The following is a 21,854-nucleotide window of genomic DNA, read 5'->3' as shown; positions in this document are numbered from 1 at the left end:
ATCTTTGCCCACCCCTCTAAAGTGAAGAAGAATAATTAAAATAGAAAAATCAGTATTTTTGGTTTTTTTACCTGGTTTTAAAAGAAGTAGGGAAGATAGAAAAAACAAATATAGTATATGAGTTTAAAAGTGATTTTTGTGGGACGCCTGGGTGGCTCACTTGGTTGAGTGTCTTGACTTCGGCTCATGGCTTGTGGGCTCGATCCCCTTGTCGGGCTCTGCGCTGATAGCTCAGAGCCTGGAGCCTGCTTCAGATTCTGTGTCTCCCCCTCTCTCTCTGCCCCTCCCCCACTCATTCTCTCTCTCTCTCTCTCTCTCTCTCTCTCTCTCTTTCTGTCTCTCTCTTTCTCTCTCTCTCTCTCTTTCAAAAATAAATAAACATTAAAGTGATCGATCTACCACAATGAGATAGCACTACACACCTATCAGAATGGCTAAAATAGTGACAACCCCAGATGTTGGTGAAGATGTAGAGAAGCTAGATCATTCCTATATTGCTGGTGGGAATGTAAATGATAACTGCCACTCTAGAAAAGAGAACAATAGTTTCTTACAAACTGAACATGTGCTTATCATACGTCCCAGCAGTTATACCCTTGGGCATTATCCCAGAAAATAAAAACTTACATTCACACAAAAACTAGCGTGCACATGTTCACAGAAGCTTATTTCATAATAGATCAAAATCTAGAATTAACCCAGATGTCCTTCAACAGGTGAATAGTTAAAACTATGGTACATCACACCATGGAATACTTCTCAGCAATAAAGAGAAACAAACTGTTGATAAAACATATATTGTATTATCCCACTTAGGTATCTAGAATAGGCAAATTAAATTCGTAGACAAGAAATAGAATTAAGGGGCCAGGAGGAAAGAAAATGGGGAGTTTTATCTAATGGGTACAGAGTTTCTATTTTGGGATGATGAAGTTCTGGAAGTAGAGAGTAGAAATATTTTTATGATATTGTGAATGTACTGTCACTGAATTATACTCTTAAAAATAGCTAAAATGGTAAATTTTATGTTACATATATTTTACAACAAATTTTTAAAAAAGAGTAAACTTTTGGGGCGCCTGGGTGGCGCAGTCGGTTAAGCGTCCGACTTCAGCCAGGTCACGATCTCGCAGTCCGGGAGTTCGAGCCCCGCGTCAGGCTCTGGGCTGATGGCTCAGAGCCTGGAGCCTGTTTCCGATTCTGTGTCTCCCTCTCTCTCTGACCCTCCCCCGTTCATGCTCTGTCTCTCTCTGTCCCAAAAATAAATAAACGTTGAAAAAAAAAATTTAAAAAATAAAAAAGAGTAAACTTTTGATACATGCATGAACTTTGGATGAAAGAAAACAATCTTGAGTTATTTGTTCTGTGATTCCATTTATATAAAATTCTTGAAATATCAAAATCATTGAGATGGAAAACATATTAGTGGTTGCCAGGATTGAGGTAGGTGGCTGTGGCTGTAAAAGGATAGCACTGAGGGATCTTTATCATGGAACTGTTGACTGGTGATGGTCACAGGAAACTGGATATGTGATAACACCGAATAAAACTAAGTACACACACAAATGAATGCATGCAAAAATGGGTGAAATCTGAATAAGGTCTAAGTTTTTATCAATGTTGATTTCCTCTACTGTAGTTACGCTGAATACTACCATTGGGGGAAATTAGTTGGAGAGTTTACAGATTCTCTCTGTATTATTTCTTAGGCTTCATGTGAATCTGCTATTGTTTTAAAATAAAAATGTTTTTAAAAATAACCATTGTGGGGAGCTATGCACCTATATTGAGCTCAGCTCTATATTGTTTCATTGAATGTTCCCCTCACCTTTTGAGGTATTTTTATCCTAACTGTACAGGTAAGGAAAGCAAGACTCAGAGCTGAGAGCACTTGACCAAGTCATTTGTTCAGGTCTTCCTCACTCCCAAATTCAGATTCTTCAATTGAACTCTACTCCTCTCTGAGCTAAGGTGACTAGACTTGGTGAACCTTAGCTGAACCTGGGTACAGAATGTTTCTCTGCCCCCTTTTAGCAGCTTCCAGCACAACCATCAATAGGGAAGATTAGAACTTCTCCCAGCTTTCCTTCATGCCCAGACAAGCTCTGTTAGAAAGAACTTTGGTTCCAGGGCATTTGTTCTTCAGTGCATCATTGAGTCTGGTCACACAATATCTATTTGTCAACAGTTGAAAATAAACAAGATTGGGGCACTGGGGTGGCTCAGTCAGTTGAGCATTCAACTCTTGATTTTGGTCATGATCTCAAGGTTCATTAGTTCAAGCCCCACATTGGGCTCTGCCCTGACAGCACAGAGTCTACTTGGGATTCTCTCTCTCTCCCTCTCTTTTTCCTCCCCTACTTGTGCTATCTCTCTCTCGAAATAAAAAAAATAAATAAACTTGAGAGAGAGAAAAGAAACAAGATTATTTTCCTCCAGAACCCTCAGATTATTTCATCTTCTTGTCTATCCCTGATTCCTCTCCTTGCCCTCTCCTTTTACAATATAGTAATATCTGAATTTATTAATTTATAATAACTGAAACCCTCATTTAAATCAATAAATTACCTCCTCTGGGTCTATTTTATTTTCAAGCTTAACTAGCTTAATCTATCCCTCGATAGATTTTGTTACACGAACACTTGCAGGATTATCATTCAACATAGATACTTCTTTTCTCCTCCTTGCTTCTTTCATTCTTCCCTCCTTCTCTCTTTCTTTCTTCCATCAGAAGGTTGGCCACACTATTTATCCATGTTGTGTCTGTCTGTGTCATTTTTTCAAAGGCCCCACTTCCACTGTCAGAAGTATCATGGTTTGGATAATAAATTATATGATCATCCACCCAGAAACACATCAGTCTGCCTTCCTAAGATCCATGCATGTTTGACAAATACTTTAAACCACTAACAGTGTGTTTATACATAGGTGATTTTTATTGGAAGAGGATCTATAACTTGAAACAGTCTCAAAAAAGACAAAAAAAGAGCTATTTAATAACTTTTCCATTTTTGTCCTTACTGCTAACTGGCATGGAACTGTAAAGTCACATTCCCAAGAAATAGACTCTGGCCCTGTTCATCTTTTTCTACCAGGTTACAGATTATCTTCTAGATTATAGATTAGCTACCTTGGGGTCAAATGCAATCTCCTGATCTAACTGTCTCTGGGTGATTAGGAAACAGGGCTACCCATACAAAACTTAGTAAGTTTTGCTGCAAAGGAGCCATAGGGGTCTGAGGATAGTATGTGGCATTCCTAGTACCTCATTAAACAAATATGTATTGAATATATTACTATTATTCTGGGTAAGGTCCTATGACTTGTATTGTGAAATAAACAGGTAAATTCAGAATCCTGGCATCAGGGCACCTGGGTGGCTCAGTTGGGTGAGACTCAGACTCTTGATCTCGGTTCAGGTCATGATCTCATGGTTCCTGCGTTCAACCCCCACATCGGACTATGTGCGGGGAGGGGATTCTCTCCCTCTCCTTCTGTCTCTGCCCTGCCCCATGGATGTGTACATACACACTCTCTTAAAATAAATGAATACACATTAAAAAAAAATTCTGGCCACAAAAAAATACAAACAACTAAAATGTCCATGAACTGAAGAATGGATAAATAAAATGTAAATCCATATACTGGAATATTATTTGTCAATAAAAAAGAATGAAGTGCTAATACTTGCTACCACATGGAAGAACCTTGAAAAACATTATGTTAAATGAAAGAAGCCAGTCATGAAAGACTATCTACTGTGTTATTCTTTGTGTAGGAAGTATCTATAATAGACAAATCTATAGAGACAGAGAGGGGCTTAATGGTTACCTAGGACCCAGGGAGATGGGTTGGATGTGGAGTGACTGCTAATGGGTATAGCATTTGGGGTGATAAAAATGTTCTAAAGCTGCTGATGGTTGCACAGTTCTGAATGAATATACATACTATCAATCCATTGAATTGTATGGTGATTTTATATTGGTAAATTGTATTATATTTTAATAAAGCTGTTAAATAATAATCCTGACTTCAAGAAATTTATAGTCTGTAGGAGGTAAGATGAGTACAAATACTTACAAATAGAAGAAAGTGATTGTAAATACTATTTAAGTGAGAATCTGGAACATGTTGATATATTTTACATATTGGTCATAGGATTCACCTTTAATTCTCTGAGAGCTGAAGTATATGGAGAGAGAGAGATGATTACATACAGTTTTGAATGGGTTTGGAGATCAGAAGTTTCATGGAAGAAGTTGAATTTGAATTAGAGTATAAATCAGTAACTTTTGTATTTAAAAAAATAGGAAAAAAATGATGGGAAGGTCCTTCTAGGCCAAGAGTTCCAAAGCTGTCTGAGACTTAAAACTATTGTTAGAAATAAAAGCCAGAGAATAAAGCAAAAAACTGAACCTGACTAGAATATTATTCATTTTAATGTATTTTAAATGGTTACAGTGGCCTTGGACCCTAGGTTTTCTATAACCACTCCAATTCAAATATTCTTTTCTTCTCCAGTAAGCTCTAGATGTTAAAAAGAAGTTTACTGGACCTAAGCAGGGCACATTTTAAATGTTTATCAAAAAGAACCTCAATAGCTTAGGGCACCTGAGTGGCTCAGTGATCAAGTCATGATCTCACAGTTCATGAGTTTGGGCTTTGTGTTGGGCTCTGTGCTGATAGCATGGAGCCTGCTTGGGATTCTCTTTCTCCCTCTCTCTGACCCTCCCCCGCTTGCATATGCATGCCAATGTACTTTCTCTCCAAATAAGTAAACTTTAAAAAAAAGAACCTCAATAGCCCAAGTGAACCAGATCAGTAAGGCCTAACTTACATGCCACTCAACTATATTATAATTGATTATTGCCAGTTTTCATGTCAGCAGTTGAACATAATATATTTTTGAGCTGTTAACTTTTGAGCTGTTTAATATCAACTAAAATTACAAAGTGAAATTGTGGCATTATAAAGTATTATTGCCCCCCCCAATACCAAAAAAGAATATAACTAATGCCTCCATAGGTACCTGACATTTTAGCCATAGCTAACACTAATATTTATTTATTCATTGATTCATTGATTGATTCATTCATTCATGTATGTATGTTAGAGCACCTGTGTGAGCAGGGGAGAAGGGCAGAGGGGGAGATTGAGAAAATCATAAGCAGGCTCAATGCTCAGCGCAGAGCCCAACATAGGGCTCAATCCCCCAACCCTGGAATCATGTGAGCCGAAATCAAGCATCAGGTGCTCAACAAAGTGAATCACCCAGGCGCCCCCTAATACTGTTATTGACAAAAAATTTATATAGTCTAAAGAGATAATTATCTTATGTGGCCTCTTGTTAATTTGGACTACTTTTGCTGGAGGCCATTAAAATGTCTTGGAATTTCTGTGTATCAGCATTTAAACTGTATCTCCCAGACTACCTGGAAAGAAACAGGCTTTGTGAACATGAAGGGAAATATTTTGCACAATATGATATGCATTATCATAGATGTTTACTTTATAAAAGCATTTTGAAAATCTGACTTTTTAACCTTCATAAAAATAAAAATTTTAAACAGATTCTATAGTTTAATAACCACTTTTTAATTAATATGTTTCAGTTCTGGAGGTGGTTTTTGGCAAACCTGGCCTCTGGTGGAGCTGCTGGAGCAACATCCTTATGTGTAGTTTATCCATTAGACTTTGCCCGAACCCGATTAGGTGCTGATATTGGAAAAGGTATAGAATTTTCAAAAATACTACTCTTCCTTATTTGCGTTTTGAGTGAAGTATTATTTATTGTAGAGTTATAGCAACGTGAAATACATTCTAAAAATCTTATCTCAACCAAATGGTAGAATAATAGGGCCTAAAGATTACTACTTTTTTCTTTTCCCTCAAAAGAAGGAAGGAGAAGGCCATTACTGCAGTAACAAAAGAGCAGATATGAAGATGGCTCGTAACTTCCAGTTTTTTCCTAGAGAGCCACCTCTTAGATCCCTCCCTGAATTTATTCCTGTTTCAACTATGGCTCCTCTCTAGGTTACATGTACAGTTCTAATCCCAGAGATTCCCTTTGCCTCTGTCCTTATTCATCATACCTTCCTCTGTTTTTGTTACACTCTTATTTTGGTAGATTATATTCTTATATAGTCTCCTGAGCTTTTTGAGCAGATAGGAGATATATTGGGATCTTGAATGTCTAAAAATATCTCTGTTTTTACCCTTTTACTTAATATTTGACCATATTTACAATTCTAGGTTAAAGTCACTTTCTTGGGGCGCCTGTGTGGCTGAGTTGGTTAAGTGTCCGACTTCAGCTCATGATCTTGCGGTTTGTGGGTTCAAGCCCTGTGTCGGGTTCTGTGCTGACAGCTCAGAGCCTGGAGCCCGCTTCAGATTCTGTGTCCCCCTCTCTCTCTGCCCCTCCCCTGCTAGTGCTCTGTCTCAAAAATTTATTTATTTACTTACTTAATGTTTATTTACATTAAAAAAATAAAAATAAAGTCACTTTCACAATTTTGAAAACATTTCTCTGGACTGTTATTTCTAATATTGCTCTTAAGAAACCAATCTCTTAACTGCCGATCCTTTTGTATGTGACTTTTCTTTTTAATTACCTTTTGTCCCTAATGATCTGGACATTTCACAATGATACATCTTTGAGGCTTTTTTCTGCAGTTGTGGAAGAACTGGCCCCAGTAGGGGCTATCAATTGGCCCCATTCAGTCTGGAGCCTTGTGTTCAGTTCTGAGGATGGCAGAGGAGTAAGGCACTTGGCTTCTTGGGGGTGAGGTTTTGAGCATTCATATGTTACATTGCTTTCACCTCAAGAGCAATACTCTAATTTCTAAGTCTTTCTGAGGTTATTGGGGTAAAACATCTTGCTTTTCTCTCTGCAAGAAAGTAAGTTTCAACTTTTTCTGCTCTACTGAGTGAGTTACCACTCTTCCATCTCCTTTCCATCTTGCTGATATTTGTGGATTTCATTCTGTGTCATGTACTGTTCTTGCCTATATACCTTTAAACCTGTTTTATTCTTTTATTACCATTTTAGTAGAATTTCTCAAAGCAAGAGATTCATTTGACAAATACTTATTGAGTACCTCTGTGATCAAGGCCCTGCCTCAGATATGAGATTAGAGACACACATATAGATACCCCACATAAAACATGGAGCTCATGGTACATGGCCCATGTACCTCATGGTCAAGGGGAAAACACAAGTAAAAAAAAAAAAGTGAATAAATGACTAAAATATACTGTCATTTAGCAATAAACGACATGAAAAAATATTGAGGGAGCAGGGAGTGACATCAGTTTTATATAAGTGATCAGAGAAAATGTCTCAGAAGGGGTAGCAGTTTGAATAAAGATGAAAATATGAGTTCCAACTATCATGTTTAACTGGCAGTCCAAATTTTCTTGTTATTGCTAAGGAAGTGAAAAAAAAACTCTCTTATTTTTAGTTCAGTTCTGTAATATTTTTCTCTCAAAATTGGGAGAATTTAGTTTATTTTGAAAGATTATATTCTATATACAATTACTTTAAAATATTGTAAAGGAGTTCTAGGTGAAGGGAAAATAAAAATGAAACCAGCAAACACTAGAAAAATATGATAATTCATCTAAACTATTAATCCTTAAAATTGCTAGTTCTTGGCTTTGTCTTTTTGCTGTGTCTGTCTTTCTGCTTTTCACCTTAAGTAAGTTGTGGAGTATTTTTATTTTATTTTTCTGAACCCTAGTTAGTAGCTTCTGGTAATTTTGTTGAAATGTTTTAGGCAAGTCAAATTGGTTGAAATATATTGCTTTTATTTGCTTTTTTTTTTTTTTAAGTTTATTTATTTTGAGAGAGAGAGAGTGTGTGTGAGAAGGGGAGGGAGAGAGAGAGAGAGAGAGAGAGAGAGAGAGAGAGAGAGAGAGAGAGAGAAAATATCCCAGGCAGGTTCCAAGCTGTCAGCACAGAGTCTAATGTGGGGATGGATCCTATGAACTGTGAGATTATGACCTGAACTGAAATCAAGAGCCCAACGCTTAACTAACTGAGCCACCCAGGCACCCCTAGATTGCTTTTATAAGAGATTAATATTTTCAGTTAAAATATTTTAAGATACTATTTGAAATATTAATTCTCTGTAAACAAATGAGAGCATTTTCATTTGTGTCCTTTTATATTAGAAAGATTTCTAAATGGCAGTTTCAGATCATTTAAGTCTGTAAGATTAATTACTTTGATTAAAGTGTTTATCTGATATGTAACGTTGCTAATACATTTTAAATGGTTTTATTTTAGGTCCTGAAGAGCGGCAATTCAAGGGTTTAGGTGACTGTATTATAAAAATAGCAAAATCGGATGGAATTGTTGGTTTGTACCAAGGGTTTGGTGTTTCAGTTCAGGGCATCATTGTGTACCGAGCCTCCTATTTTGGAGCATATGACACCGTTAAGGTAATTTGAGGCTTTAGCTGCTGTATATTAAATACCTGGTTTGTTTCTTTTTATTGTTTTAATGAGTAGTTTGTTCAGCAGATATGTTTACTTTTAATTATGGAAATGAAAATAAATGATGAAATAAGAGACATAGAATTTTGTTTAATCATGACTTTGCCATAACCTTATTAAATTATAACTTGATTATGGATCTCACTTTACATATAAAGCATAAACCCAAACATTAAGTTTTTGTGCTGTTTGCAACTGAACAACTCACTGTATATTGTGTTACAAATAGAAAACCTGCTAATTAGGCTTACATCATAATCAAATCTTTAGCATATAGAAAGACACCTTCTAACAGGTTTTCTGATTTTACATTCACTTTATTATCACTTATCATAAAGTAGGAAAGAGGAAGATTGTAATTATAGCTACCATTTTTTGAGTTACTACTTAGTTCTAGGAACTTTGTTAAGTGTTTTCTTGCAATTTCCTAGGGTAGCTTTTAATATCCCCATATTGAAGATAAACAATCTAGAAATCATTAAGTAATTTATGTTAAGTGGCAAAAATCCCATGTTCTCAGTCACTTCCAAAAGGAAGCAATGAAATTAATATCAGTATTATTTACTAAATAAGATGAAAACTTCAGAGAAATTTTGTTTTACATATTGTTTCTGCTTTCCCTCAGTAGTATAAATATAATTGTTGAAGGTCATTTTTTTTTTTTAAGTTTCTTTTGAGAGCGAGCAAGTGTGAGTTAGGGAGGGGCAGAGAGGGAGAGAGAGAATCCCAAGCAGGCTTAGCACTGTCAGCATGGAGCCCAGAGCCTGACTCAGGGCTCCACTTCATGAATCATGAGATGGTGACCTGAGGCAAAGTCAAGAGTCATGACGCTTAACCGACTGAACCACCCAGCAGTTCTGAAGGTCATTTTTATTGTGGTCTGGACATGTTACTTTTAGTTTGGTGTGTATTTTTTAGACAGATTAAATTAATGGAAATTAACATGCTTTTATGTATGTTTATTTAGTAATGGAAAATTTTATGTGTGTTCTTCCTCTGCTTTTCTCTATCATCACCTGTAGTAGTTGTGAAATGTAGGAGTGTTTCTTCACTAGCTTAGAGTTTTAAAGCTGCTTATCAAATACTGTTGATGATAATATCAGGCATTCTTTAATTTTTAACTCTATGAGGAAGAGCCATGGAAGAACTTTTTTGGTCACTGGCTGCTATCTCTCCTAGTGTTTGCCATTAATAACAAATCTCTGATAATAGCAAGTATGCTTTTTTCTTTCAGGTATGCTTTTAAAGTGAAGCCATGTAGGGCATACTTCTTTCTTATTGATCTCCTAATATTAATCTTTCCACATTAAATCAAACTGTGTTTTGTTGCATTTGAAGTATAATTGAACCCTCTCTCATTATAGGAGTTACTCTTTGACTTAAGAATTTAAGGTATTTTGGAAATTTAGATGGTTACTTGACATGTTTTTTTTTTTTAGGGCTTATTACCAAAACCAAAGGAAACCCCGTTTCTTGTCTCCTTTTTCATTGCTCAAGTTGTGACCACATGCTCTGGAATTCTCTCTTATCCCTTTGACACAGTTAGAAGACGCATGATGATGCAGGTATTATATTATTATTTGTGAACCTAATTGAATTTTCTAATATCTTTGATATTCAAATATAAACTTAACTCAAATTTTAGAGAAATTGTGGCTGAAAGGCAGGATGTCTGTTTTATTTACTAAAAATAAATGTATGATGTGTTCTTGTATCCTTTCTTATCTCCAAACAAACTTCATCCAGCAAAAGTTTCTTCCTCTTTTGTTATCAAAATAGAAATTCTTTCCACTCCTATAACATATCTGAAAGGTGGAGGGGGATGGCAGGGATTGGAGGAGGATGGCACAGATTGGATGAGTATGTCTATCTTAAATGAATATTAGGTTAAGTGCAGTAAGCCCTGTCACAAGCCATTGACATGTTATTATTTGTTGTAGTATATTTTAATAAAGGAAATAATTTTTAACTCTGAGGATGAAAACTTGTTTTAATGATCTATGTTCTAAATATAAATCTCCAAATCAAAATTTTGGTACATCCAGCTTATTGATGTTACTTGCTACATTCATTTGTTTAGCAAATACTTGAGTGCCTAATCTATGCTACGTTATGGTGACACAAAATAAGGTAGAATCTGCTTCCAAATTAATAGCATAGTATTAAATGCATACAGTTAATGGTATAAATTGAATGTGCATAGGTTCCAGGAATGCAACAGAGGGATGGATATCTAAATATTTAAAGTGATCAGATGTGACCCCTTGGAGAGCTAAATGTCTGTAAATAGATTTTTTTTCTCTAGATAGTGAGAGAACATTCTAAACAGAGGAGGGGAAACATATGTAGAGGTATGGCTTGAGAAGTAGTTCAGTATACCTAGATGATAGGTTTCATGAGGGCAGTTAAAAATAATGAGCCCAGAAAGCTAGAATAGTAATAGAGTGCTTATTGTGTCCCAGATACTGTCCTAAGCATTTTGCACTTTAACTCATTTAATTGACAGAACAATGCCATGAGGTGTAGTTACTATCATTATCTTCATTTTATGTCTACAAATCCTTTAGGCCACCTGAAAAGGTAAAGCATACCTACTATTACTTCACTCACAGACTATTTTTAGTTACTCCTGTGTTTCCTCTTGATCTATATCTAGCTGTAGTTTAATACATTGAAAAACTTTTTTAAATGGAAAGTTAATTTGCATATAGACTATGGATTAGGTAAATAGTACTGTATCAATGTTATATTTTCTGATTTTGATAACTGTACTTTGGATATGCAAGAAAATATTCTTATTCTTAGAAAATACACATAGTAGTGTTTGAAGGTAAGGGACATGATAATCTGCCATTTACTCTCACAATAATTCAGAAAAAAATTGTGGGTGTATGGAGTTTTAAAGCTTTTTTTTTTTTTAATTTTTATTTATTTTTTGAAACAGAAAGAAGAGGCCGTGGAGGGGCATGGAAAGATGGAGACAGAGGATCCAAAGCAGGCTCTGCACTGACGGCAGAGAGCCCAATGTGGGGTTTGAACTCATGAACCATGAGATCATGACCTGAGCCATATTCGGACGCTTAACCAACCGAGCCACCCAGGCACCCCTAGGGGTTTTAGGTATATGTGTGTGTATTGCTAGAACTGCCATAACAAAGTACTAGAGACTGGGTAGCTTAAATGATAGAAATTTATTTTCTCACAGTTCTGGAGGCTAGAAGTCTGAATCAAAGAGTCCAGCAGGGCTGATTTCTTCTGATGACCCTTCTCCTTGGTTTATAGATGGCTGTCTTTGTCCTTGTGTCTTCCTATGGTCTTTTTTCTGTTTCTCTTCTGATAAGGATGGGCAAATTGGATTAGACCCTACCCTAATAAGCTCATTTAATCTTAATTACCTTTATAAAGATTCCATATCCAAATTTAGTCACATTCTGAGGTACTGAGGATTAGGACTTCAGTATATTAATTTTGTGGGGACACAGCGCAGCCCATAATAGTACTCTTTAATTTTTGTATTTTCATTTATATTCTACAACTTTGTTAAACCCTATTACAAATACTAGTCTATATCTACACTCTGAAGTTGTATTTTTTTAAACGTAGGTGTATATCTGTGAATAATACTGTGTTTCTTCCCCTTATCAATTCTTGCACTTTAAAAAAATTTTTTTTGATGTTTATTTATTTATTTTGAGAGAGAGAGAGAGACAGAATCCCAAGCAGCCTCCATGCCACCAGCACAGAGCCTGATGCAGGGCTCCATCCCACAAATCGTGAGATCATGACTTGAGCTGAAACCAAGAGTTAGCCACTTAACCAGCTGAGCCACCCAGGTGTCCCAATTCTTGCACTTTTTATTTCCTTTTCTTGCCTTTCTGCACTGGCTGAGACTTCTGTTTTAGTGTTATACTAAAGAAGTAATAACTGTCAACCTTTTTTGCTAATCTTATGCCTTTATTGAATTCTTCAGTGTTACATAAATTAATGTTAGCTGGGGGAACCTGCGTGGCTCAATCAGTTCAGCATCTGACTTTGGCTCAGGTTCGTGAATTTGAGCCCCACATCAGGCTCTCTACTCTTAGTACAGAGCCTGCTTCGGATCCTTTGTCTTCCTCTCTCTCTGCCCCTCCCCCATTCATGTACGTGTGAATGCCCTCTCTGTCTCTCAGAAATAAACATTTAAAAAATAAAGTAAATCTGTTTAAAATTTTTAAAAATGTTACCTGTGGGATTTTGTAGTTATCCTTTATCATATTATGGCTGTTCTTTTCTGTTTTGGGTTGTAGTAGTTTTTAATCATGAGTGGTGGTCATGTTTTTCTATATCTATTAAGATGATTTCATTTTTTATATGTTAACCTATTATATTACATTAATCTGTTTTCCAGAGCTAAACAAATCTTATGTGCCTGGGATAAACCCAGCTTGGTCATTATGTATTATATTTCTAGCTGGGTTTGATTTGCTAGTTTTTGTTTAGGAGTTTTGCATTTTTTCAGTGATTTGGTCTTCTAATTTTTCCTTCGTGTACTGTCCTAGTCTAATTTTGGTACCAGGGTTATGCAGGCCTCATAAAACATGTGGAGTCTTCCACTTGTTCTCTTCTCTAGAATAACTTCCATAAGATTGGAATTAAACGTTCATTGAATATTTAGTAGGGATCACATTTGAAGCCATCTGGACACATGGTTTTCTCTAAGAGAGGATGTTCAGCAACTAATTGGATTACTTTAATGAATTTCATGTATTATTCCAATGTTTTATTTTTTATTCTGTTGGTAAATTATGCTTTTTTAGGAGTTTGTCTATTTCTTCTGAGTTTTCAATTATCATGAAGTTGTTTGTAATATCATCTTGCTTTTTCTTAATCTCTGGATCATCTGCAGTGATGTTACATTTGATGTTTCTAAGAAATTTAGAGACTTTCTTGTTTTTCCTCAAATAGTGTTTCTAGAAATTTTTCAGTAAAATATTTCAAGTAAATAACTTTGACTTTGTATACTTTCTGTTATATTTATTTCCTATTTCCTTTATTTCTTTGGGCTGTGTTCTTATTTCTACTTTCTCTAGGTTTATTTTCTAAAAATGTTTAGATTGTTCATTAATTTTCAGCCTTTCCTTTCTGATATTTCAAAGTCATTAATTTCCTTATAAGTTACTACCCAAGCTTAATTTTAGTTAAGGAGTTTGGTAGTTATTATGAGGCTTTAAATATTTTCTCAGATGTGTTTTTCTTAATAGCCAAACATTTGATATTTTTCTAGTTCTCTTTTTTGCTATCGATTTCTCACTTAATTGCAAAGTAGTGAGAGGGTAAATCATAGTATGTGATGTCATCTTTTGAACTTTGTGAAGCCTAACATATGGTCAGTTTTCAAGATGAGAATTCTCAAACCACTGGGTACAGTATTCAGTATATGCCCATTGACTCAACATACTTACTCAATACAGTGTTAATTTAATCTATCCTTAGTGCTGAAAAAAATATGTCTTCAAATGAAAGATATTGGGGCACCTGGGTGGCTTGGTTGAGCAGCTGACTTTGGCTCAGGTCATGATCTCACAGTTCGTGGGTTCGAGCCCCACATCTGGCTCTGTGCTGACAGCTCACAGCCTGGAGCCTGCTTCCATTCTGTGTCTCCCTCTCTCTCTGCCTCTCCCCTGCTTGCTCTGTCTCTCTCTAACATAAACATTAAAAAAAATTTTTTTAAAGATGAAAGATATTAAAATGACAAATTATTTGTCTTTCTTTACATAGAGTGGTGAGGCTGAACGGCAATATAAAGGAACTTTAGACTGCTTTGTGAAGATATACCAACATGAAGGAATCAATGCATTTTTTCGTGGTGCCTTCTCCAATATCCTTCGTGGTACAGGGGGTGCTTTGGTGTTAGTACTATATGATAAAATTAAAGAACTCCTTAATATTGATATTGGAGGTAGTTCATCAGGAGATTAAATTAAGAAATGCATATATTTAAGTTGTTAAACATACAAATTATATAGCTGCCATTTGTATACAATTTGATAGTGTGTTATTACTGTCAGTATTTTTTAGAGTACTAATTCTACAATAAAGCATATGCTTTTTCAAGGGTTTTAAATACTAAAAATCAGATAAATGTGGGTTTCCTTCCTACTTACTTAGACTCAAACTCAATGTGACATTTTACTTATAAGTAGTATGTTATTTCAGTGTTTAAAATTCTTTTATGATGAAAAATTAAAAAGTGTAATGCTAAAATCTAAGATATGCAAGTTTATTCTTTTTAAATGCTATTCTCTTAATATAACTGTCTTCCCATTTAAAATCATATGATATATTAAGTATTTCTTAAAAGCTTCTCAGGAGATGTCATCATATTTATGGGTATAAGTAAACTTTCTTCTACAACATCTCTATTAAGACAGCTCAGGTATTGTGTATATTTATGTTATCATATAGCTGTTATAAGTACACTTTCTAGATCTGATCATAAAAAATTGATGACTTTATGACTCTATAAACATGTAGTTGTAAAAGAAAAGATATAAAATGGCATGTCTGCTTTTGTCTTTAAATAAAATCTGGCTAATATGAATATATCTTGGAACAAAATATATACTCTTGAAAATTAGTTTGTGTACTCTGTATTGATAATAAAGAAAGTTTAAAACTGTTACATATGAGCTTTTTTCCCCTTGATTCTAACTTTATTAATAAGCAAAGAATAATAAAATTTTTGTCAGAATTTGGAACTGACTTAAAGACAGAAGACAGGGTTTCCAAGGTTTTGTATAAGAGTCTGTCTTGTTTTTCAGAAATGTCGTAGAAGATAGTACATTTGAAATCCCCAGGATTTTAAAGTTTTAGTGGGTAAAGGAATGTTAAGCTGGAGGGGATAAACTGTAGAGAGATTTTTGAGAGGCTGTGAATGGGCAGAAATGGAGTAGGTGAACTTCCTCCTGCACAAAGGCAAAAAGTACATTTCGAGGAAAATAATCCAGACTATACTTTTTGAATATTTTGGTGTTATCACATGAGGAAAAAAAAAAATTCTTGAAAACTCTCAACATGATTTCTTGCAGTGGTCAACATAACATAGAAGGTTATAGAAACAAAGTAGAAAATATCTTCCTTTCCTTCTACACTTTTGCTAGTTGTGTTTGCCATAACAAAAGGAAGATAAAAGATGGCCCACAGAAAAACAACTAAAATAATCAAATATTAGGAATAGTCTTCCCTGTAAAAGTTTTCAGTTTGTACAGAGACATGCTTAGAGGAAAGAAAGTCTTTAAAATCCTGAATGGTTTGAATAGAGGGCAAACAGGAATTTAATTATTAGGGACACCTGGGTGGCTCAGTCAATTAAGTGTCCAACTCTTGATTTCAGCTCAGATCATGATCTCATGGTTTGTGAGTTCAAGCCCCATGTCAGAATCCACACTGGCAGTGCAGAGCTTGCTTGGGATTCTCTCTCTCAGGATTCCCCTCCCCTGCTCATGTTCTCTCCCTCTCTCTCCCTCCATCTCCCTCTCTCTCAAAATAAATCAATAAAATTTTAAAAAATTTAATTATTAAATCACTAGACCAGAAAGTATATTTTTTTTAATGTTTATTTTTGAGAGAGAGAGAGAGGGAGACAGAGTGTGAGTGTGGGTAGGGAAGAGAGAGAGGGAGACACAGAATCCGAAGCAGGCTCCAGGCTCTGAGCTGTCAGCACAGAGCCTGACGCGGGGCTCAAACCCACGAACCGCGAGATCATGACCTGAGCTGAAGCTGTATGCTCAACCGACTGAGCTACCCAGGTGCCGCAGAAAGTCTATTTTTTGAAGTCTGGAAGATGTATACTTAGGACAAAAGGAAGTTAAATGTTACTTATTCTGGACTGAATGAAAACCGTATATTACGTTAAGCTGCTAGTGATTTAAAGTAAGCAAAATCATAATGGAGATTTCATAAGGAAATAATTTTTACAATGTTAATGTAAATGTTGGAAAAGTACAAAGCTAAAGTATATTTAAAACATATACAGGGGTGTCTGGGTGGCTCAGCTGGTTAGTGTCAGTCTTCCAACTCTTTTGATTTCAGCTCAGGTCATGATCTCACAGTCATGGGATGGAGCCCTACATGAGGCTCCACACTGGGCGTGGAGCCTGCTTAAGATTCTCTTTCCCTCTACCCCTGCCCCCCCTCAAAAAAATTTAAAACTTAAAAACCGTTTAAAAAAATAAATACATAAATAAAATGTGTACGATTTTCCATCTTAAATTACTAGTGCTGCATCTCCTTGCATAGAGAGTCGTCTTGGGTAGGAGTTTTAATTTCCCACTCTGAAACTATGTCCAAATAATACTTAAAATTTCATCCTTAGAGCTACATTCTTTTAGTTCATCTTTACTTATTTCATTAAAATAACATCCTCCTTACAAAAGATAACCTTTTAAATTTGTAGTCCTTTATATTTAATGAAACATCTATTTTGGTGAATTTTACATTTTTTTTCTCACAGCAGGTTTTGTTAGAGAAGGAAAAAAAAAAGACAAAATAAGCAACAAAAAATATGTACTAAGTAAGAATCATGAAGGCCCTGAAGAAATTTTTACTACTTTATATTCCTACTCTGGATTGATGCTTTTCATTAATAGAACTTTGGTATGCTTGAATAAAACTTCTGAAATAGTTCCTTTGTTTATAAATGAAAGTTGTGCTATGTAGATAAGAAGTAATACCTTTGTTCCTCTTTAGCTGATTGACTTAAATGTAAATTCAAAGGGGCTCCTTTTCTTCCACCATATCTTAAATGTCAGTATTCTCCAGGGGCCAGTCCAAAGCTCTTTTCTTACTTTATATGGGTTTCCTAGTTCATTTCTTCTGTGTCTTTAGTTTCAGATACTATTTGTATGCCAGTTACAGTCAAGATTTTCTCTTTAGCCTGACCCAGATTCCTCTTTAGAGTTTCCAGATGCAATTCTGTCTGTTGTACCCCTTTCTCTCTGTACCACTGATTTCTCTAATCCAACATTTCTAAAACCTAACTCACTGCTTCAAATCACACTGAATTATCTTTCCATAAGCCCTATCTTAACAGTACATACCAATTCTACTCAGTCTCCCACACTAGAAACCTGGTTACCACCTTCTACTTCAGTTCAAACACAAAATAGATCATGAAATCTACTTACTAAAAATTGTACGTTTTTATTTTCTTTCCATTTTGACTGTCATTTCCTTAATTGAGGACTTATTGTCACTAATGCAAGATATTTTAATAAGCTTAGTGAGGGTAAAGGCAAAGATTCTGTAACAAAGACTCAAAAATATAGTGGTTTAAGCAAGACAAGTGTTTCTCTTAAATAATAGTTTGGAGGGGAGCAGTGTAAGCTATCAGGGTATCTGGTCTATGAACTCCTTTAGAGACCCACCTTCCTTCAGACTTTTTGCTCTGATATCTTAGAACAGGGATTCTTAACCATTTTATGCTGTGGATACCTTTGGCAATCTAAAGCCTGTGGATCCCTTGTAATACTGTTAAATGAATAAAATACAATACACAGAATTACAAAGGAAACAGTATTTGAAATATGGTTATTAAAATATATAAAAGTACAAATTTGTGATATAGAAATAGGTGCTTCTTTTTAACACATAACAAGGTACAGTGGTCTAATAATTACCATAATTTCATAGTATTGATGTCCATAAATGTTTGAAATTATATATCCAACAGTTATAATGTATGCAAATATCTGATTTCTATTGCTGGGAAAAATCACGTACTATTAATACTTCGGTGATTTGTGCCTATATTCATGATTGAAACAAATGTTAACTTTTAGTTAAAGGTTAATTTAAAACACTGTCCCCCCCTTAATTCTGTCTGTGGATCCCTTGGGAACATGGGGACCGCCCCTGCAGGTAAAGAACCTCTGTCCTAGAGCTTTGTACTCATTTGCATAGTCAAAGTTGGGTCTCTGGGTAATCTGTGTCTCTATTTACAGGAAAAGGGAAAATTAAATCAGGGCAGGTGGAAGGGATTTTAACCAAGTAAGGTGGAAGCTGCTCATGTTACATATATACACACTGGTGACTTTAGTCACATGGCTTTAGTTACAAAGAAGATAAGAAATAATAGTCTGCAGTTGAGCAGCCATGTGTACAAAACAATAGTTTTTGAAAAATAACTAGTCTACTACAGTCTTTTAAGTGACCATTGTGTATCCAGTCTCACCTTGCTCTAATCCATCCTTAACACTGCCACCAAAGTATTTTTTAAACTCTGAATCTGATCATGTCAGTCTCCATCTATTTCAGTGTTTCTAAATATCTTATAGTAGTACTTCCTGACTTGTGGGTCATCAGGATTGGGTGAGGTTGGGGGGCAGTTTTTGCAAGTAATTTAGGAGTCCATATTCCAATTGAAATTGAAAATTGAATTTTAAAGTCAGATTTTATGTATATGTAGCAGTTTTTTTGTTCATGTATGTACAAGCTTTAGGGATTAGCAAAATACAAGTATATGTTGAAGTATCCTAGAACTCATGGTACTTTGGGAGGCATAATTTTTTGTACATTAAAAATATGTTTGGGGTGCGTGGGTGGCTCAGTCAGTTGATTTCTACTCAGATCATGATCTCATGGTTCTTGAGATTGAACTCCACATCAGGCTCTGCGTTTACAGCTCGGAGCCTGCTTGGGATTCTGTCTCTCTACCCTTCCCTGCCCTCCCTGCCCCCCAGTTTCTCTCTCTGTGTCTCTCAAAATAAATAAACTTAAAAAAAAACTGTCTTCATTCTTGAAAAGATAAACACCTGGCCTACAGGGTAAACGAAAGACTTCTTATTCTTAGTGTGGCATACAGTATCCTTTGTGATCTAGCTCTAGACTTCAGCTGTACATCATATCTGTCCTAAGCATTGTAGGCTTAACAGTAACCTCTGATTCCCCAAATATGGTGTGCTGTTGATGCCTCTCTGCCACTGCACCTTATTTTTCAGTGTCATTTACCTTTTTGTACTTTTTTCCCCCTCTGCCCATTATTTCCTTTTCATTATCCACCTTAAGAGTTATTCATTTTTTAAAGTACAATTCTAAAGTGGCCTCCTCTGTGAAGATCTTCCTGCTTCCTGCCTTCAGACAAGTGTCCCATTTTTAGCCCTTCAAACACAGAAGCTTCTAGACTTCCAATGCAAATCTCTACTATAGCATTTATTGTTAGAGTGAATTTCCTACCTATTTTATAACTATTGTGCACTCTCTAGTTCAAGGCCTTCCTTGACTAGTTTTAAAGTATACAAAAACAAATACATTCCATACCCTCATAATCTTGTAAAGGTCATAATCTAGAAGTTATAATCTAGTAAAATGGACAAAACAACTGGTGGAGGACAGAATGTAAAAAAGGTCGTAAGAAAGAAAGGTACAAAGTGCTAGAAAAGGAAGGAAACAAAGTTAACTTGAGGCAGTCTTGGAGGCCTCATGATACCTTACACTGGATCTTAAACAATATTGAAGATTTTTTTTTAATTTTTATTTAAAAAAAATTTTTTTTAATGTTTATTTATTTTTGAGAGAGAGAGAGACAGAGTGCGAGCAGGGAAGGGGCAGAGAGACAGGGAGAAAGAGAATCCAAAGCAGCTCCAGGCTCTGAGCTGTCAGCACAGAGCCTGATGTGGAGCTTGAACTTATGAACCATGAAATCATGACCTGAGCCGAAGTTGGTCACTTAACTGACTGAGCTACCCAGGCCCCCCTTGAAGATTTTAATAAAGCATGTAAAGTTTGAGCTATATTCCAGAGAAAGACAGTGGCACAAAAACTTGGAGAAACTTGTCATACTTGAACAATAGTAAGTGGTCAAGCTGGCTGAGATAAAACAATAGATGTAGAAAAGTGATAGGAAATAGGGTTGGAAAAGTAAATTGGTCAAACTGTGAAAGGCTTTCAATGCCAGAGTGAAGAATTTACACAGTGGAGAACCATCACTAATTTTTTGAAGAAGTAAATAACAAAGTCAAAGCAATACTTTAGGAAGATAGCTTGTTACTATTAATAGGAGAAAGACAATGTAAAAAAGAACAGGAAGCAAATTACTGCAATAATCCAGTTGAAGTAGAAATTCTGGATCAAAGGGGGTGCCTGGGTGGCTCAGTTGGTTGAGCATCTGACTTCAGCTCTCAGGTCATGATCTCACATTTTGTGAGTTCAAGCCCCATGTCAGACTCTGTGCTGACAGCTCAGAGCCTGGTGCCTGCTTCAGATTCTGTCTCCCTCTCTTTCTGCCCCTCCCCTGTTCAACACTCTGTCTCGGTCTATCTCAAAAATAAACATTAAAAAAAATTTTTTTAATAAAAAATTCTGGATTAAATATTTATTGCAAGTATATGAGCTAAATATCTGGCAATATGGCAGATTGAATTTACACAGATACCTTCCCTCACAAACATGAACATATTGGATAAAATATATCCAAAAGAAAACTTTTTTAAATAAAAAGGGAAATACTATATGTCAGCAACAAAGATATAGCTAGGAACATTGCTGAGAGTTAACACTGCATAGCCTCTCACAGGATTCAGAAACATGTACAGACCTAAGGGTAGTTTTGACACCCACATGTAGATAGGAATTATGAGCTTGGGCCCTAGTAAAGTAAGGGGACTGAAACTGAACTCATCATGCATACTGAAAGATTGGAAGGAGTGGGGTTTTTTTTCTTTTTTTGAAAGCGTTAAGCATATGACTATTTCCATCTGTTTTTTATTTGTTTCAATTTTTATTTAAATTCTAGTTAACAGATAGTGTAATATTAATTTCAGGAGTAGAATTCAGTGATTCATTCATCCTCTATGCATAACACCCAGTGCCCAATCATAAGTGCCCTCCTTAATAACCATCACCCATTTAACCCTTACCCTAGCCCCCTCCCCGCCAGCAACCCTCAGTTTGTGGTCTCTAGTAAAGAGTCTCTTTTTTTTTTTTTTTAATTTTTTTTTCAACGTTTATTTATTTTTGCGACAGAGAGAGACAGAGCATGAACGGGGGAGGGGCAGAGAGAGAGGGAGACACAGAATCGGAAACAGGCTCCAGGCTCTGAGCCATCAGCCCAGAGCCTGACGCGGGGCTCGAACTCACGGACCGCGAGATCGTGACCTGGCTGAAGTCGGACGCTTAACCGACTGCGCCACCCAGGCGCCCCCATAAAGAGTCTCTTTTATGGTTTGCCTCTTTTTCCTCCCTTATGTTCATCTGTTTTGTTTCTGAAATTCCATATATAAGTGAGAGAGATTAAGAAAATAGACCCCAGATATAGTAGACAGCAGTGAGTAGGAAAAAAGTCATCTATGAGAAATCAAAACACCCAGGTTTGTGCCAGCACA

The 21,854-nt window shown here is 35.9% G+C and overlaps 1 protein-coding gene across 1 annotated transcript in view; it reads left to right on the top strand.

The window, feature by feature from the left end:
* SLC25A31 (solute carrier family 25 member 31) overlaps positions 1 to 15,157 on the top strand; it is a 28,569-nt gene extending 13,412 nt beyond the window's left edge. The window contains exons 3-6 of the mRNA XM_040474397.1: positions 5,613 to 5,730; positions 8,288 to 8,442; positions 9,936 to 10,061; positions 14,254 to 15,157. Of these exons, the coding sequence (XP_040330331.1) occupies positions 5,613 to 5,730; positions 8,288 to 8,442; positions 9,936 to 10,061; positions 14,254 to 14,454 (600 nt within the window). The 3' untranslated portion in view covers positions 14,455 to 15,157. The remainder of the gene's footprint in view (positions 1 to 5,612; positions 5,731 to 8,287; positions 8,443 to 9,935; positions 10,062 to 14,253) is intronic.
* Positions 15,158 to 21,854: the final 6,697 nt, after the last annotated feature.

The sequence above is a fragment of the Herpailurus yagouaroundi genome, unplaced genomic scaffold, assembly GCF_014898765.1.
Source record: "Herpailurus yagouaroundi ecotype Mexico unplaced genomic scaffold, PumYag 28, whole genome shotgun sequence".
Classification (NCBI taxonomy): domain Eukaryota; kingdom Metazoa; phylum Chordata; class Mammalia; order Carnivora; family Felidae; genus Herpailurus; species Herpailurus yagouaroundi.
This window is presented reverse-complemented; position numbering and strand designations above follow the sequence as displayed.